Raw genomic sequence first — 25,408 nt, forward strand, 5'->3', positions numbered from 1 at the left:
ACAGTGAGAAAAGAGCTGTAACCATGCACTGTAATTAAATGTCCTTTTTTCTTTCACTCCCCTGTCCCTTTCTCTCCACTTTCCTCTATCTCTTTTTACCTAATAACCACCGCCCCCCACACCCCCCTCTTGCTGAATTAGGAGTTCCTTTTGTTCCTCGGTCTCTAAGTAGCTGTCAGGCACTATTCAGGCTCGTCTGGCACCAGTGTCGCTCTCAGAGAGGCACCTCAGAGTCTGTTTGTGCTGAAATAATTACACGGGTAATATCCCTTTGTGTGCTGCTGCTGGGGCCTGATCTGGGCCTAAATCGCTCACAGAATGAAAAGAGAAAGAGACAAAGTCCTCAACACCTTGTGAAAGTAATAAACGTTATTGAATTCTCTTCAACGCCTCTTCTAGCTGCTCTTGTTATCAGGGACGATGACACAGTTCATCGATTGTTCGTTGTTTTTGATTTTATGTCACAATTTCGTAAAACGCTCACCACAGTACATAACAGCCTAATAAGAGCAATAGGGTTCGGCCTCGTCTGCGCTTCTTGTAATCGACTTTTCCAAGGAGAGATTTATGACCATAGCCCTCCATATGAAGACCAGCTACAGAGGTATTTCATAAAGATTGGCCTCCTCTCTTCATTGTTGTGTGCAGCAGGTGTTCGGACTGGCTGACCGTAATCGTATTTAGCACGGCCAGAGCGAAAGGATTTTTTTCACAATCCACGTCTTCAATATGTCCCCCGTTTCTGTAACGTAATGTACATCCTCAGATTCACTGAATTCTTCTCTGCAGAGTCTCCAGGGCAGGACTTCGTGACGCTGGACTACCGGCTGCGCTACTACCCCAGCATCACCTATGCTGTTATCGGCAGTGCCGTGATCTTCGTCCTCGTGGTGGCGCTGCTGGCCTTGGTCCTGCACCACCAACGGAAGCGCAGTGTCCTTTTGCCCCGGGGGGTCCGTGGGGGTCCTCACCACCATCCCCACCAGCCCCTGCTGCTCTCCAGGCTGGTGATTGTGGACAGGGGTCACATCCACACGGCTGGCCTCTCGCCTCCATCCTCCTCCCCATCAGGGCAGTTCAGCTCAGCACACAGCCTCCAGCTGCTCTCCAGCGCCCTCTATCCCAGAGGAGCGGCACTGGACTCTCCCCCTTCGTACTCGCAGGCCGTGCTGGACGTCAGGTACGACATAAAGACAGTGAACCGCCGTTGAGGCTCCGTGAACATATAGCTTTCTTATTTAACAAAACACATCAACATGAGGCTTACAGTTTTACAGTTTTTGTCTGGTTGATATTGTCAGGTAAGAAACTGCACCACAAGGGTGGTTGTTCTCACATACTCAGCTTTAGGAAATGCTTCATAAGGGGGTGCTATTCACTGCCTCGTATCAAAGACATGACATTCATCTACAGAAGGGGAGCACTACAGAAAATGTTTAAACCACTGCACAGGAGGGGAACAGTAATATTAACCAATAAAATGTGTTTCTCCTCCCAGTTTCCCACTTCCTCCTGTTATTGACTTAAATGGTCAGCGAGCTCAGACTCCTTCTCCCTGTGTGAAATCTGTCAAATAAAATGGAAGGAAAGGAAGCTATTTTCACTGTATCCTAAACCTAACACTAACTCTGACTCATCCAGAACCCTTTGTCCATCCTTAGAGTATAAGGAGAAAAAAATGACAACAGATATAATTATACTTACCTGTGTATATTTGTAAACTTCATTTCATCTGCTGTTAACTTTATTCAAACACACATTAGTGGTGAGGATTATTTTTGAGCCGAAGCCCTTCAGCAAACTTTTTAAAAGAAAACATTGCTAGAGGCCTTTTTTTTAACCACTGAAAACGTATCTTTTTACCCTGCAGTCGTCCACCGTGGTTTGACCTCCCACCTCCCCCATACCCTCCAGACGGCGAAGCTCCATGCGAGAGAGATCCACCCATTTACGAAGCCTCCACAGAGGGCCCCGAGTCGTCCCACCCTCGCAGCGTCACGCTCAGCATCAGAGCTGAAGCAGGACCGCCTCAGAACCGCGGCTCCGTGTCAAGCCACTCAGAGGCGTCTCAGCAGCTGTAGCCCTGCCCCCCGAATGAACGGGGACACATGTACATAGGACATTGAACCATGTAGGGGCCCTATGGACAGCTATAGTAGACCATACGTCCAGCATCATGGGACCTGAGAACTTTGTGGAGCATTACGAAGGACACTTGAAGCACTTGGCTCAATGTTTTAAAAGCAGTTTCCCAAGCGCTGGTGGAAGTCGCCATCTTCTGGTGAATATGCAACATGACAGTTCATAAATGGATGTGATATAAGAAACTGAAATGCTCGATGGAAAAGAGCTCATAACTGGTCCAAAAAGAACAGAGGAGGCTGCGTCAGGTCTGTGAGAAGTACCTGTGATGAGGGTGCACAACAAGACTGCTTCAGACCCTGCATTATAACGATGTGTACTGATGTATTGTGCTGAACGAGTCAGAGGCACAGAAAATATTCACCCACCGTTTCTATTGTTTGTTTTTGTTGGTCACACCATGATTTTAACACTTCCAAAATCACTATGCAATGTGAATTGTCTGTGACTCATGATATAACTGAAGAGGAGTCTTGTGAGGAGAAAGATAAAATGTGTACAAACGTGTAAAAAGCTTCAAAGAGCGACGACCTACCCCATTCCCTTCATTAGAGCACTTGATATAATCACTGCCCACACAGTGAACCGCTCCTGTTCATTTGCTTAGTAAACGTCCTTAAATATGATCTGCTTTACGTCGTTTTATTAAACCTTTCATCTCATTAACAGACCGCATGCTGTAGAACGTATTTGGAGCATGTTGTACTTAAAGTCTGTAGCGAAAGCTGTAGTGCCTTACACTCAAAAGCCTTTGGATTTGTAGAAACACCTCCTGGTCATTAACAAAAACAATGACAGCCTTAAGTCATCGTCCTTGTCTTTCAAAGCCTCCTGGTCCTGAAGGGTTTTGTATTTGACAATCAGTGTAGTCGGTGCGGTTTTTCTGGGACTGTTTCTTCTACAAATTTGCTTTGTTTAATAGGTTTATACAAGTTTGTTAGCTCTCGATCAGAGACGAGGCTCCTCTGCCTTCATCTCTCTCTCTCTCTCTCTCTCTGAAGTAGCTGAAAGAGTTTTACTGGCTGTACAGGTTTTGTAAGTCACACATTTGAAATACACTACAACAGATTTAGAGATCAGTCTTTTACTGTATTTACTTTGACTCCTAAACTGAACTGCCGTTTCTAAATGCCGCTGGTCACAGATGGTTATTTGTTCACTGGGTATTTTATGTGCGAAGGATCGGGACGTGCTCTTGTACATGTGCTGTCTATTGAAGGTTACTCTAAATAAATGCTTATGTGGGAGGAGAGTGAAGTGGTCGTATTTAAGAATGGTTAATAATGTGCTAAACTGGAAAAGTGTGTAAATGAAAAGTATTACTTTATTACTTCTGTCCTTCTGTTGACACCTGTTCATTAAAAAAAAGTGCTCTGATGAGAAATGTCCTCTGTTACATTAGAAATATAGAAATAAAATTTTACCAAAGCAGAAGTCATGCTGTTCTATCGAATCAAGTCCCAGAATAAAAGCTAATTTATCACCGTATTGTATCTCTGGTGAGATGTTTAAATAACCCAACATCATCTGCATCCATTTTCAGACTTTACTTTCTTTTTTTTGCCTGCATTTACAGCAATAAATTCATAAATAACTATTACTACATTCGACAAATAATATATTACCTTACACTTCATTCAAAGGAAAAGATACGATTCAAACTGTTCACAGCGTTAAAAAATAAAGAGGAGGGAGTGTGTGGGGGGGTGGGGTTGGTATTGTACATTATTTTAAACACTCCCTGTCCGGGTTCTTCCTATTTTTAACACGTTTTAGAATCTGCCACCCAGAGTTTTTATCCAGTCTGTTATAATGAGCTGTGTACGTCAGTATAAGTGCAGGTCACTGACACCAGGCTGTGTTTATTTGTGCTGGGAATAGTCCACTAACAGGAATGCTTCTCTGTGGCAAGAACACGCTGTAAACATTTCACTGCAATTAGTGCACTGCTGTCCAGTACATCAGCTTTCATGCAGCATCTCAAGTAAGTGCTCCTGGAGAACAACATCAGCGAACAGCGCAAAAATACTCTGGCACTTTCAGACTTTTACTTTTGCGAACTCCAAATTCTAAACATTTTCTGGAGCTGCTATGAGCTGTGGCAGCTAAGGGCTAGAACTAAAAAAGGAAGGGTCGAGATCAGCGGGCACTGGGTCAATGGCTACTGATTAGTCAGAGGAAGCGACGACTCACTGGTGGCCGTGGAACTGACAAAGAATCCTCTCATCTCCCTCTGCATTTCTCTCATACTGACCAACAGGAAGGGTTTGTCTCCTCGTGAAAAGCATTTAGATATTAAAATGGCAGGCTTTGTAATTTTAGCAAAATAATAAAATCATACAAAACGATATTTACATCAGATTCTGGAGCAATGATATTCAAACTTCTCTCAGTAATAAATGTTTTGATTCATCTGCTTTCAAAAATGTCCACAGTTTAGTAGCAGAGGGTCCGCAGTTCAGTGTTAAGTGCATCATGAGGATTGAGTGGAAGGAGGATGGAGGTCTAAGCGTATGAAAGCAACAATCCCTCTGTTGTCCTCAAGTCACTGATTGGCTGTTACTATGCGCGGGGGCGGGTGCTGACTGTTTCTGAACGTGGGGTCTGGTGTCTGACGGTAAGTCCAGTGGAAACTCCATGACAAACCAAGCAATCTGACTCCTCCTTCCAAGTAATGATTTTGTCCTCTGCTGCTGCACCAACCAAAAGACCCACTCTGTTTCCGTCTTCATCCCCTCTCTCCTCCTCATCCTCACTGTACAGTGCAACCCTCTCTTTCTCTCTCTCTCTCACCCCCAGCTCTCAGGCACTAGGAGTGTGGTGCTGGTTGTCCAGATCCCTAACAGTCAGTCAGCAGGGAGAGTGGGGTCACCTAGGGGGCGGCCCTTTATAGTGTCCCCTGTGCAGGTGCAGCGGGGGCAAAGACAGACACTTCCTGAAGTGCTCCAGTTCAGCGTGCAGGCGCTCTCTCTCTAGAGCCAGCCTCTGCCTCTGAGCCAGCAGCTCCTAATGGAGAGGGAAGATAAGAGAAGAGGTTAAAGGCAAAGCCAATACAGACAAGCCTGTGTGAACCTGCATGCGTCACTTTTAAAGGCTTTTAAAGATTTACCAGTTAAATAATTTACCAGTGTTTCACATTTATGTCATAAAAGAGGTGCAGTTTGGGAATGTAAATAAAATGACTTGGAAATCTGATTAAGCTTAACACACTGATCTATTAAAATACTGATTCACAGGGGACACATTTTCATTCATTTTCTGTAACTGCTTCATCCAGTTCAGGGTCACGGCTGGTCCAGAGCCTACCAATAATAACTGGGTGCAATTCAGGAGCACAACCAGGAGGGGGCCCTATTCTACCACACTTTTCTAATTGAGGCGTATACACGGAGGTATTCTACACGAGCTGAGGTATTACTCGGATTATTAATGGATCATCAGGCTACACGTAAACGTGGCCACTGTAGAGAAACTTTGGCATGCACTTAATACGTGGATAACATCTAACCCAATCGACAGTGTAATGAAAAAGATCAAATATCAATTTAGTGGCGCCACCATGTGTTTTATTTTAGTGCATTAGCCCATTCACTTTAGATGTGAATCTCTTATCAACTCACAAATAATAAAGCACATTGTTTGTGGGCTGCCTACGCCAGAGAACGTAAGATAAAGCAAGCTGTCCGGGCGTCAAGTGGAGAGACTTTACAATGTCCCGCCCCCTCATCTGAGACTGTCCAATCACAGAGCTGGACCCACATTTATGTGAGAGCTCAAAACAGACAACAAGCAGAGACAGAGTACTCAGCAAAAATGGCTAAAAGCAAGAGCTAGTGCTCCTCGCTCCTGAAGAAACAGGCGCTGAAACGAAGTCGTTTGAACTGGGCTCTTTAGACTCTTTAGTAAGAAAGTGCTGTTTGATCCTTGTTATATTTTAACCAAAGCATTTCCCAAACATTTCATTAAGACTAGGGCGACCAGATCTGAGATGGTGAAAAAGAGGACATGTCTCGGAGGGGTGGGGTTGTATGTTTAGCTGAACCTATGTGTGCTTTTAGGTCCTTTACACCTTTATTTGCTACAAAAAAAAACATGGGAATTTCTTTTTTAATTCATCCAAGAACTCAGGTTTATGTTTCGGCATAGCTGCTCGAGATGAGGGTGGGTACATGAGCTCTGCCTGGCGTACACAAAGACTACTGACGTGCAGACTGACCAATTAAATGTTCACCACTCCCCCTTCTTACTCAAGCGAACCAATCGGAGTAGGGGAGGGCGGGACTAGTTTGTGAACGAAACGCTTCTCGAAGTTCTATGTAAGCTCCAGAAAAACAAAATCCCGGACGTTTGTGACATTCCGCCTGGGCATTTTTTTAAGTCTAAAAAAGAGGACATGTCCGTCCAGTAAACAAGGAACGTCCATTGACGTTCAAAATAGGTCTAAAAGTAGTCTGTCCGTCAAGGACATATTTTAAACGTCAATGGACGTTCAAAATCCATCTTAATGAGTTAGTTAAGTGGTGACTCATCGATAACGTCAGTGGACGTCAAAAATGCGTTTTATTCAAGTAGTTTATTTCGGGACCAATTAATAACGTCAATGGACGTCCAAAATACGTCTAATAGTCGTCTTTTCAATGTCTGTGTTTGGACGTCTTTTCAACTTTCATTTTCAACCTTAAGAGAACGTTAATTAGACGGCAGTCCTTACGTTATTTCAATGTTGAATCAACGGCTAAATGTTTACTGGCCGGGTAAAAGAGGGCGTCTGGTCACCCTAGTTAAGACCCCAAATACGATCAGGGTTGTCAATCCCAAAATATTGCTCTGATTTTGTAGCCTTTGTGACTTTGCTGGCAAGACAACTCATTCTGAGACAAAACATTCACTCAACTCCCACCCACTCCGAATGGATCAAAGACATTCTTCACTACAGCAATTCGGAATGAATTCGATGCACTATGAATGGTTCATCTTCTAAATTTGAAAGAATTTGGCACCCCTTTTTCACTTTTGTAGAAAAGCTCTCACAATCATCCCAGAGTGACTGTTTCTTCCAGTGAAATGCCATTAATTAATGCTAGGAACGTTATGAATATGTGTATATGTATGTGTGTATGGATATGTGTGTTTTTTTAATATATATATATATATATATATATATATATATATATATATATATAATGTTTATATACATATACTGTGTGTATGTAAATGTAAATGTATGGTTATTTCTTCATTTACCTTTATCTCACTCTGTGAACCTAAGCTATTGAGTTTGTGCAAAACACGTATTCTGCTCCTCAGTTTTGTTAAGGCTAAATAAAAAAGATATGTAAAAAAAATAAAACCATGGAACTGTGCTAACTTTGGTGGAAAAGATGTAACATATACCCTTTAAACACTTTAAAAATAGCACTAAACCAGAACTGAAATCATACCCAATTTTACAAGTATGAATATTCGTATGACTAAGTAAGAAACGATGGAAAAGCGAGTCTTACCCCCATGCTCATAGAGAGCTGATCAGCTGTCACACTCAAATGATAGTGCTGGGTCTCCAGCCTCCTGCACTCACTCTGAAGAACCTCACTCTCCACACTGCGCTCTGAACACACACAGTGAGCGTTATTCAGTACAGAATTCTGCTCAAAACAGAGATGTGTTTTGAAATACGATCGAAGGCCTGAGAGTGGGACTCACCTTCTGCGTATTCCTGATAGGCTTCATATATGGCCTCGATGCCTTTCCATTTGGGATTATAACACTCCTCTTCTTCATCGTCATCATCATCATCAGCCACAGCATCATCATCATCATCTTCCTCACTGGAATCTTCCTCGGCTGAACGCTCATCACTCAGCCCTGAAGGCTCCTGGCGGGTTGGAGGGAGGCGGGAGTGTCCGTTGGTGTATGGATAAGGCAGTCTGTTCAGTGCCCTCTGCTGGTCAGGAGGGTTAAAATGCTTCGAGTTGTTGACCTTAAGGTTGACCTCTGAGACTCCAGGGACAGCTCCTGGTGAAAGAGCAGAGAGCACGGGTCAGATAAACATCAGAAATCCTATTCAGAAGGGGATGTTTATAATGAAACATTTTCTTCTCAGTAATTCAATGTATTCATTACAATTTATTCAGGGCAAGCAACCATTTTGTTTGCTGTATTTTCTAGTGATATAGGTAATTGCATCATTACAACATGGCCTCTTATTTCAGTCTGGAGCACTGATTTTAGTTTCTATCCCCAGTGGATAGTACTCTCCCAGTACAAAAATGGAGTGGAATCCAAACCAAGTAAATATTAGAGTGACTCTAGAAAAGTTATCTGTTTTGTTTTGTGATTAGGTGATAAATACAGCCCGAATTTTCTCAGAGAAGGAAGGTTAAATAAAACTACTACTGAGCAGATAAATATTAATAAATGGTCATTTGAATCAAGAAGGATTCGATGTTCAAGGTGGACACAGCCTCTTACCATTGTGTTTGTGCTGGGTTTTCTGTGTGGACTGCAGCACGGACTGGTGGAACTGCTGGGCAAACTCCTCAGCGCTGAGGGTCTCCCAGTGTGGGGGTCTGCTCAAGCCATTGATACCAGCAGAATGCTCCTTCAGCGGGATGAGAGGGGGTCTGGAACTGGTCTGCAGGCTGGGCGGTCTCCTGATAGGGCGAACCTCTCCAAAGCGAGCATGGTCCTGCAGAGGGGCCAACGGAGGGGGCTCTTTAAGGCGAGGAGGTTCAGAATGGAGTCTGCGGAGGTCAGACTGACTGTTATTGTGAAGGTGCCTGTGAGGACCGGGAGGGGTGGAGCTACGAGAATGTGGGCGGGGCACTTCATTTGACTGGCAGGGTGTGGACGGTGCTGTGTGATTTGCCAACACAAAGAGAGAGAGAGAGAGGGAGAGAGAGAGACACATGTTAAGAACATTCATTCTAATAAAGTAACAATTTTTATTGTATCATCAGAACAAAAAACTAAAATAAATGTGCAGTTCTTACCAGAGGCTGTAGTGGGAGGGCTGGAGCACGGTGTGTGTGCAGCATATCGGAGTGTGTCGAGGGTCACAGTTTTCTGTTTGATGGCGATAAGCAGAGTTTCTACTTTCTCTTTCTCTGCAGTGGAAAAGGGGAGAAATAAGTGTTTTATTTTGGTCAAACTTGCAAAAGCAAGTGACATATAACTTCCTCAATCCAGCCACATGATGGACTTTAATTATTCCCGGCTGGAATGAAGACCACAGCAAACAGATGATACAAACCTATCCTCTGCTCTTGGCTGACGTGGTTGAGGTTGAAAATATTGAGGAAATGCTTCTTGTCCTCTAGTTCAGGCACATTGTCCATGTCCTCTGGTCTGTAGCGAGTGGTCAGAGAAGGGCTGGGAGGGGGGGGTGCCTGTCGTTTGCTCTGCACAGGCGCAGGGGAGGGGCTGCGTTCCATCATCATCTTCCTCCTCTTTCTCCGCTTTCTCTCCAGCAGCTCGTCACGTTTGGACAGAGTGGTCAGCCCAAACACACCCAGGAAGTCCAGTTTCTGCAGAGAGAGAGATATAGAGAGAGTGTTAATAAGTCTTACAAGTTTGGAATCATATTCATTCATTCATTCATTCATTATCTGTAAGCGCTTATCCAGTTTAGGGTCGCAGTGGGTCCAGAGCCTACCTGGAATCATTGGGCGCAAGGCGGGAATACACCCTGTAGGTCACAGACACTTTTGAGTCACCATTCCACCTGCCAACATGTGTTTTTGGACCGTGGGAGGAAACCGGCGCACCCGGAGGAAACCCACACGGACACAGGGAGAACACACCAACTCCTCACAGACAGTCACCTGGAGCGGGAATCGAACCCACAACCTCCAGGTCCCTGGAGCTGTGCGACTGCGACACTAACCTGCTGCACCACCGTGCCCCCCTTGGAATCATATGTTAACACGAATTATAAACATGCTTTAAGTGCATCCTCTACATTTTTTTTGTTTGTTGTTTACTTTTGAGCCTGGTCTCATTTCCACTGTCTTTCCATCCACCATCCCAGATGTATTTACAGATGTTTATGTGCAAAATAATTACACAGCTTTCTTGTTGCATAATACAGTTTCGGGTTGAATTTCTTGTCACACTGTGATTTGTGCCAGTGATTTTCCTAAGTGGATAAGTGTCCATCAGAGTAGCATGACGATTCTCCACCAACACTGCCTGAGGGCTCAATGGTCACACATTCAGCAGCGGTTTCCACTCTTGGCCTTTACTCACCGAGATTTCCCCTGACTCCATGAATCCTTTCAGGATATTATCAGGAACCATAGATGGTAAAAGACCTAAATTCTTTGCAGTCTTCTGCTGAGGAACACTGTCTTTGACCTGACTGTCAAATCTCTCATGAAGTTTAATACTAAGCCTTTGGTAGATGCTTCACTTATACTCAGTGTTTATGACCTTCACCTGTTACCAGCTAAACTGATAACTGTGGAAACTTCCAGAACTTTGTTACTTCAGTTATTTGTTTTTTTGTGTGGCCATGTCAAATTCATTCATTCATTATCTGTAAGCGCTTATCCAATTCAGGGTCGCGGTGGGTCCAGAGCCTACCTGGAATCATTGGGCGCAAGGCGGGAATACACCATGGAGGGGGCACCAGTCCTTCACAGTGCAACACACATTCACTCACACCTACGGACACTTTTGAGTCGCCAATCCACCTGCAACGTGTGTTTTTGAACTGTGGGAGGAAACCGGAGCACCCGGAGGAAACCAACGCGGACACAGGGAGAACATACCAACTCCTCACAGACACCCAGAGCGGGAATCGAACCCACAACCTCCAGGCCGTGCCGCCCCGCATCAAATTCTATTGTTTTTATATTTACAAAAAAACAATTAGGTGTGTCAAGGACCCACCATAGCCCTGAACTGGATTGTCAGTGAAAACACTGAAAATGCCTTCTTTGTATTATTTATTACAAGTGTCCAGAATATAGAAATGTACCTCTTTAGACTGGTCCAGTTTGAGTGGGGGCTGCTCACACACTCTCCTCAGATGAGCTCTCACCTCCTCTTCATCACTCTCATCATATGAGTCATCCAGCTCATAATAATAACCTGAAACACACACCACAGCAGAAAATACTTCATGAAACTACTATATGAGTGCATTCACCACATGCTTATTTTAACGAATACTATTTTCGTTGCACATTCTTGTATTTGTTTGGTTTAATGCATTGTAGAAAAGGGACTTTTTTAATGTTAAAATCAGCAAATAAACAGTAATTGTTGTATTACAATGTGCAGAAGCGTTTATATCAGAGGATCAATAAAACATGTTACTTAATAAAGGCTTCCACATTTGTGCACACCACTGTACTGTCCCTCTGCTCAGATACCCACCCTTCTCCCTGGCCTCTCTGCGTCTCTTCTCCTCCAGGTCCAGTTTGCTGAGCAGTGTCCGGTGCTGCTGCAGGACCTGGTCAAACACTAGCGTGGGCTCCACAGTACGTTCAGAGTCCAGGGGGAAGGCCCTGAGGGGGGATGCTGCTTTCTTAGATGCTCTGAGGTCAGCATAAGGGCCAGGCATGGCCAGTGAGACCCTCTGCTGGGTCAGAATGCTCTGGTTAGACTTCTCCAGGTCAGCCATGAAGGTGCTGTGCTCCAGGAGGCTGTGTGCTCTCAGAGGAGGGACCCTCTCTGGACACTCCAGTCTCCTGATCACGTCTTCGCCCCGTTCTGGTCTGGTCAGGCCAGGAGGTGGACGACTGGGGGGTAACGGAGGCTCATATGATCGACGCGTGAGAGATGGAGAGTCGATGAAGGAGGCAGGGTTCCAGAGTGTGGTGGGAGGGTTAGTAGGAGGGTCCCGAGGAGGTGGTTTGGGGGAAATGAGAGGAGGTGGTGCCCCCAAGTGATGAGGTAGGTCTCTGGCATTCGTTTCCTGATGCTGTGGGTTAGACCTGGAAATACAAAAGGGTAAAGTTTACATTTACACTGACTGTGTTACACTTCCTCCCTTCTGATGTTAACACAGAGGTCTTTTTTAACACAGAATATAGCAAGTACAGTTGAAGTGTGGTCTTTTGAGACTTGTCCTTTAAAACCTTTTAACACCTCACTAGCAGCATGTATCCTGTAGCGGCATCCTGTAGCTGCTTAATCCTGTTGTCACGGTGATGGCCTGAGCCTGCCCAGAACCCCAGACCATCAAAGGGCATTACACACTCACACCTGTGTACAATTCTCCCTAGCTAATCACCTACTGTGTTGTGGATTTGATTTTGGCACCCTAGAAAAAACCCACACAGACACAGGGAGAACAGAACACAACTCCTCACACACAGTGACCTGACCCAGGACCCCGAGACCCTGGAGTTGTGCAGCAGCACCACTACCTGCCACGCCATGTCACAAAAATACAAAATAATAATAATCAGTGGATTTAATAACATTGATTTTTTTTTTAAACTTGCACTAATCCAGGCATAAAAATTAAGAACTACAGTAATCCCTCGTTTTTCGCAGGGGATGCGTTCCAAGACCACCCACGAAAAACGAATTTCCGCGAAGTAGAGGAAAGATATTTTTATGTATTTAACGAGTATTTGGACTTTTAAAACCCTCCCTGTGCTGTTAACAACCCACCATTTGCATTAAACAGCCATTCTATAATGTTTTAACTTTAGCTTTAACTGCATGTGATATCCTACCAGTTTCTTCAATACAGTCATTCCTAATCTGTGATTTAGCGTCAGTAAATTTCACTCGGATGTGGACATGAACAATACATGTACTGTACGTAAGAAATACTTGAAAATGTTATATTTTGTCACCTACAGGCCTAGTCTAATACATGTAAATAATAAAAAGCCCCCTTGAAAAAACCCGCGAAAGATGAACCGCGATAAAACTCTATCAGCTCTGTTCCCAACAGAACCCAGTGAAATCAGACTCAAAAATAATAATTACAGGTTCAAACTGGAACCATACTTAAAAAATACTCAAAACTATGTATTTACTTCACGTATACTGTATAGATAAAAGCAATTTACAAACATGTAAATATTAACTACACGTTGCTAATGGTTACGCGCTAATCTTTATATCACCACAAGATGGCAGCGTTTTACAAAAAGTTCCCATCGACTCGAAGACCATCTGGACTCTCTTTCAAGGAACATTTTCTATTCCAGTTTTATTCTGGCCTCAGGCTACTCACAACCCCAGAGTGACCCAGAGACACTGACTGCCCAGAGAGTATCAGTATGATTCAGAGCAAAAAGCCTGGATCACACAACAATCCCCAGCAGATTAGCTCAGAGCTATGGCACAGATCAAGAGTCTAATTAGCAGCACAGAAATAAACAGCACAATACAACAACCAGGGTCAATATTCAGAGCAGGCGTTGCACCTTGGGCCAAACGCAGGACTATTGCTGGAGATTTAAAAACAAAGAGGCTCTGCATTCAAACATAGAAACAAGGGTACATACAGAGACCTTCTGTGTGTGACCTGACTTTGTTTTTATTTCTCACAGCACTGGGTTTATTGGGTCTACACTGGAAGTATTATGAAATAAAATTAATATTAACTAATTCACACCGAATGCGAGCCTCAAACCTTACCCTTGTTTAGTTACAAAGCTTTATGTGTAAGGTTCTGAAGAGAAAGATACGCCTTGAAAATAACAAACTACACCTGCAAGGAAAACAATAGCATTTATTACAAGGAAACATCAGTCTAAGTACTGAAACACACACCTTTAATATAAACTGTGACTATCTCAGTGCAGTCGTATAAGACATGGCCCTCTCAGTATGCTCATCTCACCTGTGTGTGTCTCTGTGCAGTTCCTGTGGCTCTTGGCTTGACTCGGGAGCATGGTGTCTGAATTCGGATGCTGGGCCATGCCTGTCCTCTTTCTCTGTTCTCAGTCTTCTCTGTCTAGCCAACCATCTCTCCTCCTCTCCCTGCCTCTGGAGCATTGCAGCAGCCACCATTGCCCCCTGAACACCTCCTGAACCTGCCCCTAAATGTCCCCCAGGAGAGGACAGCAGGCTGGACGTGGGGAGGGACGAGTACAGGCCAGGCTGCAGCGCTTTCGGAGCCAGGATAGATGCCTCTTTGGTTTTCTCTATAATGAGAAGGAGTCAATTCAGTGGTCTTTACATACAAACACTGAGTGTAACATAACATAACTGAAAGGGCCTATCACCAAAATAGAAATCTTACCTCACAGAATAAAGAAAGCATTCAATTCTGATGGAAAGATATTGGTGCATCGCTATTGGCCCATTCATCATAATTATATTACAATAAGGTATAAACTCCACATTCAAACACAGGAATCAGAGGCCAAGCATGTCTTGGATAATGGACAATTATACACCAATCTGCCATAACATTATGACCATACTCACTGTCCATTCTCTCCGTTCCCCTTTTGTTGTCCTACAATTGTCAGGACCACCACAGAGCAGGTATAATGTGGGTGGTGGATTATTCTCAGTGCTGCAGTGACACCAACATGCTAGTGATGTGATAGTGTGTGTTGTGTTATGCGTGGATCAGACACAGCAGTGTTGCTCGAGTTTTTAAAGCCCTTAGTGTCAGTGCTGGAAATAAAATAGTCCACCAGACACTGATGAAGGACTAGAGGACGCCAAACACACACTGTGCAGTGACAGATGAGCTACTCTCTCTGGTGGATCAACAAGGTAGAAGTGTCTAACCGAGTGGACAGTGGGAAGTGTTTAAAGACTCCAGCAGCACTGCTGTGTCTGATCCTCTCGTACCAGCACAACACACTAACACACCCCCACCACATCAGTGTCACTGCAGCGCTGAGTATGATCCACCACCAAATCACACCTGCTGTGGTACTCTTTGGGTCCTGACCATTGACAAACAGGGTGAAAGGGGGCTAACAAAGTATGCAGAGCAACACATGGCCTACAGTCTGTAATTGTAGAAACACAAAGTGCTGCTGTATGGTCAATGAATGTAGATACAATGATGAAGTCATATTGTTATGGTTGATGGCTGTATAAATGAGCCATTTTGGTGAACTGCTCCTTTAAGGAGTGTATGTACGTGGTCTTCAGGTGGAGCTGTACCTGGTCGGTTTGGTGTGAGTCTCCCGAGCAGCTTGGCCCTCTCCTCTGTGTGCTGCCGGTGAGGGAGCATGCGGTGTGTGCGAGAGTGTGCGTACAGCTCCTTGTTGAGACAGTGCTTCTCCATCGCACGCACAGCCTGAACCTCTCTTTCTTTCACTCTCTCCCGCTGCCGCTCCAGCTCTCTCTCCCTCTCCCTCTCCCTCTCTCTCTCCTTCTCCCTCTCCCTCTCTCTTTCTCGCTCTCTCTCCCTTTCTCTTTCTCGCTCCCTCTCGCGCTCTCTTTCTCGCTCCCTCTCTCGCTCCTTCTCTCTCTCTGCCTCGTGAGCTCTCTCCTTCTCTCGCTCCCGCTCTCTCTGGCGAAGCTTATCTTCCATCTGCAGCCTGTCGGTGGTTCAGAGATACACACACACGCACACACACACACACAGACACACACACAAAGGGTGTGAGATGCAACACTCTCCACAGGAACATAAAGAACACACTCAGAAGGAGGCAACAGGAACACTGGGAAGTGTTGATGCTGTTTACTACTGAACATGAGGAGGAAAAGTTGAACAGATTACAGCCCACATGGAGTGTGTATGTGTGTGAGTGTGTATGTCGAAGTGTGGGTGTTTATGTGTGAGGCTGTTTGTGTATTGTGACTGTACATATGTGTGAGATACATATACAAACAATAATTTAGGGTTAGGATTAGTGGCTTTTTTAGTTCAGCCAATTTGGACGCGGATTTCAGCGAGGAGCTTAATTTATCGTATGTAAATGATCCACGTAATGGGGCTTGTCTGATATGAATGAGGGATACACTGTGAAAGAGCCCACACAAATGTATTTTAATGTACTGACTATTTTAAGCTTGATTCATTTCCAGTGCTCTATTAACAGTAGAAATGCCTGTAAGAAATTCCTCCCAGAATGGCCAGAGATCATTTAGCAATTTGAATAATAAACAGCCTTATTTATCTGAATTTGACTGCTTTTGCTTGTATTTATTTAATTACTCTTTTGTGCCATATACTATGATATTCTGTAGTGTATGCTTGTGTCCACCAATGACTTCTCACTATAACACACAGCATGCACTGCCTAGTGCATTACCTAGAGGAGCTGTATGTGTGATATGTGTGGAGCTGTACATAAAAACACTCGCAACGTTTGTCCCAGACTTTACACTGAGTTTATCTTCCTAGTGCCCTAGTAAAAGTCACTAATGTCCCAAAGAATTCACTGTATCTTCTGCATGTGGCGCTAATTTGCTGCCCCATGCCTAAAGTGCGCTGACATTTCCTGCTACGGTATATAATGTATAAGTAATTTCCAGCTTACATGGAAAACAAGTCACCCTGACCTTGGCGTGCTATGAAAGTGACAGTGTATGAATCTATTTCACTAGGTACATTTTTCTTTTTTGTTGTTTTTTTTTAATGTGTGTGTGCACATGTGCTCACCTCTCACTCTGCAGGGCTGTCAGTGACTGATGGCTGAGGTCGGTGGGGTAGCGGACCCCTGGCAGGTGGAGGTGAGTAGTTGAGGGATGGAGGGAGGGCAGGGCTCCCCCCGCTGGCAGCTGGTAGTAGGGTGAGCGTAGGGCAGATAAACAGAGGGATTCATCCATTCTGAATATCAGCAGAAGAGGGGGAGTGAGAGAGAGAGAGAGAGAGAGAGGGAGAGACAGAGAGCTCATTAGTGGTCCTTCTGCTGCATCACTATCTATATCTGCTCACTTCATTAACCTCAGCACTCTCTGCACCTACACACACACTGAGCCACTGCTGTTTAACCTCTGCTGAGTGTGTGTGTGTGTGCGTGTATGTGTGTGTGTTGAAAAAATGTAGGGTATTTAAAAGACAAATAAACAAATTCAGAATAAATTATTAATGTCAAAAAGCAAAACAACAAAACTGTATAAATATTGGACGAACACTAAGTGCTGTAGAGAGGAAGAGAGGTACAATGGAGAAAGGAACAGACACACAGAGTGAAGAGAGAGAGAGAGAGAGAGCAAAGATTGGTCCATCGCGGCCGATCCACTGTTTATAATAAATATACCAGTTGTCAGAGACAACTCAGAAGCAAACATCCGTTTGTATTACTATGCAAGTATACACACACACACACACACACACACACACATACACACACCTGTATGAGGAGAGGGCAGGATGGGGCAGGTATCCTGAGTGGAAGTAAGCAGCAGCAGCAGCAGCTGCAGTACCAGGGTCCAGCCCTAGGGGCAGCGAGGGCACACGCAGCTCCTCGGCAGAGGCATAGGGGCGGAAGCCCCCTCGCAGGTACTCCTCTGGGACTCCTGCCGGAACCCCCCCGGATTGCAGGACATGAGGCACCTGACGGGACAAACTAACACACAGATTTGCTCATGATTAGATGCTGTATGTCATAACAGAACAACAATGCTTCTTCAAAGGGATCCTTAGAACAATTACGTTTATTAATACATGGGCATAACTTAAACTTAAATTGTATTCTCTACATTGTTGCTTGCTTTGGTGGTTTATGTGTAGATATGGGACAAAACAGTTTGTGGTTCCTTATACCTTGTTTTTTTTTCCTTTGTACGTTAAAGGACTAAGAATTTGCTATAGCTTTTGGAACACACCCTGGAGGGGGTACGAGTGCTTCACAGGGCAACACACACTCACACCTATGCACACTTTTGAGTCGCCAATCCACCCACCAACGTGTGTTTTTGGACTGTGGGAGGAAACCCACACAGACACAGGGAGAACACACCAAACTCTTCACAGACAGTCACCCTGAGTGGGAATCGAACCCACAACCTCCAGGTCCCTGGAGCTGTGTGATTGCGACACTACCTGCTGCGCCACTGTGCCACCGCAAGATCATTCTTTAAGAATGTACTTCCAAGCCATGTCTAGGTATTATTTAAACACTAACAACATCCTGTTTATAGGCTCTGTATCTATATGTGTTTTTCTTACTTTAGAGCTTGCAGACGAGGGTCCTGCATTACTGCATTGGGGCTCAAGCCAAAAGGGAAGGGCGCCCCTATGAGATGAGGAGGAAGAGATGCAGCGGTCTTGTCCTGAGTGGAAGGAGGAGGGGGAGCAGGGGGGTCTGAAGATACACGTTCACGCCCAGACCCTCTCAGCCCAGCTTCAGCCTGCAAACAACAACAGAAAACGGCTGGTTATTGAACAGTATTTATGGTACACCCAAACCGATGAAAATCCTTTCTCTTACACTTGTTGTTATAGTGTAGACAGAACATTATAGTTTGATTCATAGCTCCGGCAGGAAACCACACTCTACCAATTAGAGTCCATGGGCCAGACTCATAACGATGCATTTGCCTACATTTGTTTCATTTGTAAGAAGTTTGTGGATTATGTTTATAGCTTATGATGGCTACTTTATTTGTCTTTAATTGACTCTACCAACAAACCAAAAAAACTATTATTATCTAGCTCAGAATTTAGACCAGATTAAACCAACGATCCCCATTGCTCTGTGTGCAACAACACAGCAGCAAACTGTTTTGAATTCTTTCAAATTCGAATATTCTGCACTTTCAGAAATCCAATGTGATCGAATTTTCGAAGGCAAAAATAACAAAGAATATGTGTCCTTGTCTGATTACTTACAGACTGCAGTGTATCCTGTCCACACCCTAGGGCACTGTAACAAGACTAGAAGGTAAGAGAGTCAGGAAATATTTAAAGGGTGGAACAGTCTGTAGGTGAATGCAAATCACTGTATATTTTGCATAATGTCTTTATCATGGAAATGAGATTCAAAGCAGGCTTTCTAATGATGGCTACAATGATCCTTTCCCATTGCCTTTAAAAAGACACACCAACAACACTGTGAGAATACTAAGGGGTGAAAAGCATAACATTTAGTGTGAAAATGAAAGTATATATTATTATAACAAATATGTCAGGTCTGTGTGTCTGGATGCAAACTAGTGGTTTGAGGTGCACAAAAATAGTACCAGTGTGTGTGTGTGTGTGTGTGTGTGTGCACCCCCCTCTCTCTCTCTCTCTCTCTGTGTGTGTGGGTGTGTGGTCAGGCCCAGGGCGGAAGAGAAGAGTCCTGCTTTAAAGCCGGCTGCACAGCCAACCGAGCGGCTCCTTCCCTCCACCTCCTCTGGGCAGCAGTACAGAGGGCTCTTTGTGTGTGCGGAGAAAGGCCGGTTTGATCCGGGGGAAGTGGGCATTGTCTAAAGGGCTCCCCCAGTGACTGCATGGCCAAATAGGCTCACACAGGCACACGGAGATCAAGCACTGAACAAACAAACCCATCAAACCCATTAACACATACTCACACACACACACATAGAGAGAGAGAGAGAGAGAACATAGAACAGCGGTAAACCCAAAGCTTGACCCATTCCTCCTTATATTGCCACATCCAAACCCCAGTTAACCCTGTAAGAACAAAAGCCCAGTTCACACATAGACAGACACACACACACACACACACACACACACACACACACACACACACACACTCAGACAGACACACTGAAATACAACCTCAAGCCTCTGAATCACTTTCCTTTGCAGTCTCATGTATATCCTTATGTTAACAATGCAGAGGAAGTGAGATGGAGACAGTACACGGAGCCAGAATGTGGAGAGGAAGAAATGGATAGACGTGAAATAAAAAGGGATCAAAACTTAAGAAGTCCACATCAGTCCCTGAAGAAATGCACCGTACCTTTTTTCAGCCCTAGATTTACTGAGAGGCACTGGTGTAATGAACTGTGATTGGGGGGAGGGGGGCAAGAGGAAGATCAAGATAGAGAGATAAAATGAGAGATAGGGAGAGAATGAGACAGGGAAAGGGGGAAATTATGTGTGTTGGAAAGATGAGACAGTTTGATGGACTCTGGATAAATTTCTGTAATGGCTGACAGGATGTAAGTAGATTGCTGATCGAGGACTGGGCTTTCTCTGACCTCTCGAAGACCTCCCACATAAACACAAACACACACACACAGACAAAGAACGATGGGAGAGAAAGATATTTTTACAAATTCTCCAGCTGTATTTAACTTGCCCTTGCTCACTTCCAATGACCACTCAGTAGGGTGTAGCACCTATGTCACACAAGTGTCCACTAGTACAAGGGGAGGAGTGGGAAAGGAGGATTAGAACACACTCGCCCTCAGCACTAAACACAAACATGCACCCTGCTGAACTCATTCTTTTATGATTCGCTACAGATCATCGGCACTGTCATATCCATGAATAAGTGATCAATGTATAAACTAATCATTACATTTTAAGAAAAGACTGCTTCTGAAATCAGCATCCGTGCTGACTCCTTCCCTCGCCCCTCTGAGGGCTCATCTAACGTACTTTCATACAGAAATGGACCAGCCCTTAACATGGCGCCAGGGAGTCCTCCCTAGGGGGAGTGTGGAGGCGAAGTGGGCGAGGGCAAGTCAAAGCGAGGACTGAAACACAAGGTCTGTCTCCTCACCTGTCTCCCTTCACTCCTCCACAGGCCGTTGACTGTTTTGGTCGGTGCGATGGTGACCACAGGCGGAGTGCTAGACACACTGTGAGTCCCAGGGGGTGGAGCCAAGGGCCCCCGCTTAGGTGTGCCGGCAGGAGAGCTGTGATTGGTCGCTGGGGAGGAAACAGGTGATGACTCCCCACTGATGGAGGCAGGGCCTGAGAGAGTGAGGGAGAGAAAAAAATGAGTTTAATTTCACACACGGTGATGCAATGGTGTCGTGTCCACTTTCTATCTATCTATCTATCTATCTATCTATCTATCTATCTATCTATCTATCTATCTATCTATCTATCTGTTTGCTTAACCACAACTCCAGTTACTCTCAGAGAAATAAAACATAATTTAAACAAGAGTTAACCAGTAATTGACTTAGAACTTAGACTTAGAGCTGTATGTTGTACCTATGCTCAAATGTATATGTACCTCAAGATATTCATATGTTTTGTCTTTATATGTTACAGCTTTATGAAATAGTCGTTGGGTGTTGATGAGCGCTTTTCAGTTGATCCAAACATAGGTGGGACTCATCTGGCATCATCTGGCATCTACTGTGCAAAAATAACCCAAGATAAATCCATGACAAGTGCGTGTTTATTGAAAACGTACAACGGACATCTTTAAAGTAAAGACCGTGTGCTCAATTTCTGAAGAAGCCCTTGCTGTTCTTAAGAAGGGTAATACTGCCAGGTGACAAACCACAAAACATGAAGATCATGCCACTCTACAAGAAACAGTCTGAGCAGAGAAAATGAATGCCCTGAAGAACAATTTGACCGCACAGAACGCTTTATACAAAGGATCTGGTGAATGTGACAGTGACAAGTTACGCTGTGAGTGAACGGAGCTCAAAAAGACTGAGTTTGTGAAGAAACGATACATCCATATTAGTCGGCTAATACATTCCTTGTGCTGGTGAAGCATTTGACAGACAATATAAGGTCTTATACCTGCTTTAAAACACCGAGACAAATTTTCTGGCCGCTCAACAAGCACCGAGATAAAGAATCCTCCAGCAATAGAGAAAAACAAAAAGATAAAAGATGTGGGGAGCGGGAAGATAGGAGTGTGTATATGCGTGTTTGTGTGCGTGTGTGTTTGCCAGAAAGAGCAGGCAGCCTGTCAGATAAAGTGTACATGCATCATCACGTCTATGACTGCCAACTTCCTCACTATCAAAGCCCTCTTCTCAGTGTCAGATCAGATGCCAGTTTACAAAGATAAAGGAACAAACAGTGATTATAATCTCCCTGCGGTAAACACACACGAACACGCACGAGGATTCGCACACAAACGCACACTCTTCTCACCTTCTCCTACTGATCTGCTTCAGTGTACTCTTATTAAAGAAATCCTAGAAAACCTGTAGCGGCGAGACACGTGTGTTTGAGTTGTAATCCTCTCAGCGCTCTTCTAAGCGTTCACACACACATCTCACACACTCCTGGAAAACAGCCTGAACATAAAGAATGGCACATGACTCTCTACAATACACTTTCTCAGAAAAATGACTGGGTTTATATTTCTTTGTATTGTTTTTGCCACATAATCACCATAACTGAGATTTCAGCACTGTCTCATTCTGAAGGGTGCATGCGTTAGAGGTGGGCAATGTGACAAGTGCCATCAATCAATCAATCAATCAATCAACTGCACCACTATAATCTTTATAGGGCTTAGACGAATCTGACCCACTGTGCATTCTATTACAAAGAAAACACAGCAGTCTTATAGTATGTTGAAAATTCTGGCCCTACGACCCTTTCCAAAAGACACTTCAGTGATTACGTGCTGTGGCCTGAGCAGAGCATTTCACTGAGGTGTCACAAAATGGAAGAGTGGCAGCTGCTCAATGTCATTGTTACTTAGCGATCACGTCACTTTGGAACTGCTACTGGGCAAATAATGATTTAATAGGTGACAGGCATCAGATGTCCATGTGGGATGTAGAACAGTCAAAGAATGTTCATCTGAGCTCCCTTTAGCTTAACGCAGTCTCAGTAAAAGAATCCCATGGGGTGAAAGTAAAGCCTGGCACAATGTTATTACATTCATGGAGCAGCTCTAATCTTAATTATACAAATACTGTGTATTAAGACATTTTTAAGTATCGTGATATAATTTGCCATAATCGGCCACCCCTAGCATGTGTATATTTAATTTTGGGCTTATTTTTTCACAATGCTTCAGAGCTACACACACACACACTCTCTCTCTCTCTCTCTAAGTCTACTGCTGCTACGCAGCATCTGTCTAAGCCACCCAACAAAAGGAGCAAAGTAGGTCAACCCCTCTCTGAGTGCCTGGGCTTGCACAGAGGTGATAAGAGTGTGTGTGTGTGTGTGTGTGTGTGTGCGCGCGTGTGTGTGTGTGTGACCATAAGCATGTGTTACTATATTGCGTAAGCCGAAGCGTCTGTTGTTTGAGAGTGTATGAAGTGTATGTAGATGTGTGTCTATGTGTTTTAGTGTGTGATTCTGTGTGTAATGCATGTTGTGTGTGTGTGTGTGTGTGTGTGTGTGTGTGTGTGTGTGTGCAGTGCATGTGTGATACTCTAAGCCTCTGCTCTTTACTTTAAAATGTGCTATTCCCCCAGGAGGTCAGGGTTAATCTGCTCTTCTGTGGCTTTTGATTAAGACACAGTCATAGTCCACTCGGCCTCTGACCATTTACTCTTCAAACGTACTGCTCATGCACCACACACACACACACACTATGATTTCTGCTGCCCTAGCACAGAGGTGAACATACTAATACACAAATATGCAATATCTAGAGAGACAGAATAATGCAAAATAAATCTCCTCAGAGACAGAGGCAGAGACGAGCGCTCAGTCCGGCACACAGACAGACACACATTATACGCTACAGTAAGCAGTGGAGGGCCGATGGCAATTAGTGAAGATAAATCAGATTGATTCAGCTGCAGAAACACTGCTAAACAGAGCCAGACCAGTCAATATTCCCTCTCTCTCTCGCGCTCATCTTGCGTTCGGTTTTACAGGGAAACAGACTAAACACATTTATTTATATTATATTTTAGAGATGGCACAATACCCTTATTTGTTTCTGATACCAATATATAAACCTTGAACCTGGTTGAGATTTTTATTATTATTTAAGGATTCACACTAGTTAAGATTCTTAAACGTTCTCCTAAGAACTCTGAAAGATGTACACAGCTGTGTGACGTTACACAGTGTGAGTGTGTGCTATCACAGGCTCTCTCATTTCTGATCATGGATATTAGGCTGATATTAACCTCTACATGTTTTTTTACTGTGTTTACTTTTTTCTTTTTGACTAAAGCTTCCCAGATTATCTTTTTCCAAAAGTAATAATAAGTAAATGATTTGGCTGTTAGAATAACGAATAAATAAAATGAAAGCATCATCTGTTCGAGTGCACAGTTGTTCTTTCCCCAAAAATGATAAAGCACTGAGAAGTGAATTCTTAGGTCTGATCAGCTGATCCATCTCCATCCTCCAGTTTGCTCCCTTTCATCTGCTGCTCTGACGTGTTTTAAAAGATGTAATTTACAGAGAGTGATAGCCTGAAAACTATAGGCTGAGAAACCGAAACTTATCATTTAAAACAATGTGTGTGTGTCTGTGTGTGTGTGTGTGTGTGTGTGTGTGTGTGTGTGTGTGTGTGTTTGTCTTTGGCTGTGGCTTGAACACAATCACACAGACAGATGGGTATCTCAGTAATGTGCCAGCCATCTGAACTCAGCAAATCCACATGCAAATATTATTCAAATCAATTCAGTGTGATCTGACCACCGGCAACAGACCTTGTAGTCCAGCACAAGAGTGTGTGTGTGTGTGTGTGTGTGTGTGTGTGTAAGTAAAACCTGAACTGATCTGAGCAACATTCTCCTCGCTGCCACAACCTCAGAAGAGAAAAAAGGAAACATAAATGGAAAAGAAAAACACATCTAAAGGTTCTTGGGGCAGGAGGTGGGAACAAGTGTTCAGTGTCATGGTGTTGTACAGGGTCTTGAACAGATAAACCTTGAATTAATGTTCAAATTCCATGGGGGGGGGCTGACAACAAACTGACAACAAACACTGGAAACATTTCATTTGTGAACTGTAAAGAAAACCAGAGTGAAGAAATAAAGGAAGGGGAAGGAATAGACACATTCATTCAAGAATAAGTGGGTGTATGAATGAAAATATGATGGATGGATGGATGGATGGATGGATGGATATATGAATGAATAGACACAGACAAATTAATGTAAATAAAATCATATGACAGAAAGATAACTATGTAATGAAAAGGTATATGGAAACAAACAAAGACAAATATTTGGAACACTCTCAAAAATGTTGGCATTTTTCAGTTTTTGACATAATTTACACTTTACACTGTGTATGTTTCATGATGAACAGGAAGAGCATGAGTCATCCAAAAAAAGTTTTAATACAATTTACATTTTCTTCTAGTGGTTACAGACAATTAACCAACTAACGCATGAATGAATGGATGGGTGGATGGATGGATGAAAAGTTCCAGGTTTAGAGATACAAGGCTTAGACCTGACAACTTCCTGAGTGGGTTAACCAGGAAGGGAAGAGATAAATGGACACCTCGACAGAGGGATGGATAGATAAGTTGATGAATTCCTCATTGAAAAAGTGATTGAATATAATGTT

The 25,408-nt window shown here is 43.9% G+C and overlaps 2 protein-coding genes across 5 annotated transcripts in view; one reads left to right on the forward strand and one right to left on the reverse strand.

Annotated features, from left to right (window-relative positions):
* Positions 1-595: 595 nt before the first annotated feature.
* On the forward strand, positions 596-3,986 carry LOC136694589 (low-density lipoprotein receptor class A domain-containing protein 3-like). The gene is made up of 2 exons (XM_066668286.1): positions 596-1,180; positions 1,871-3,986. Exons 1-2 carry the CDS (start codon positions 753-755, stop codon positions 2,079-2,081), a joined length of 639 nt encoding a protein of 212 aa, XP_066524383.1. The 5' UTR covers positions 596-752; the 3' UTR covers positions 2,082-3,986.
* The window catches only part of LOC136694588 (genetic suppressor element 1-like), a 56,142-nt gene continuing 34,719 nt past the window's right edge, over positions 3,986-25,408 (reverse strand). For 3 of the 4 annotated variants that reach the window (XM_066668283.1, XM_066668284.1, XM_066668285.1), the window contains exons 3-16: positions 20,712-20,905; positions 18,203-18,384; positions 17,385-17,600; positions 16,691-16,858; positions 15,241-15,620; positions 13,955-14,258; positions 11,524-12,083; positions 11,123-11,235; positions 9,395-9,668; positions 9,135-9,248; positions 8,614-8,997; positions 7,846-8,157; positions 7,647-7,750; positions 3,986-5,148 (exon numbers count right to left, since the gene is read on the reverse strand). In XM_066668283.1, coding sequence (XP_066524380.1) covers positions 5,011-5,148; positions 7,647-7,750; positions 7,846-8,157; positions 8,614-8,997; positions 9,135-9,248; positions 9,395-9,668; positions 11,123-11,235; positions 11,524-12,083; positions 13,955-14,258; positions 15,241-15,620; positions 16,691-16,858; positions 17,385-17,600; positions 18,203-18,384; positions 20,712-20,905 — 3,443 coding nt within the window. In that variant the 3' untranslated portion in view covers positions 3,986-5,010. The remainder of the gene's footprint in view (positions 5,149-7,646; positions 7,751-7,845; positions 8,158-8,613; positions 8,998-9,134; positions 9,249-9,394; positions 9,669-11,122; positions 11,236-11,523; positions 12,084-13,954; positions 14,259-15,240; positions 15,621-16,690; positions 16,859-17,384; positions 17,601-18,202; positions 18,385-20,711; positions 20,906-25,408) is intronic. The other variant, XR_010802220.1, reaches the window with a different exon arrangement.

The sequence above is a fragment of the Hoplias malabaricus genome, chromosome 4 (assembly GCF_029633855.1).
Source record: "Hoplias malabaricus isolate fHopMal1 chromosome 4, fHopMal1.hap1, whole genome shotgun sequence".
Taxonomy (NCBI): Eukaryota; Metazoa; Chordata; class Actinopteri; order Characiformes; family Erythrinidae; genus Hoplias; species Hoplias malabaricus.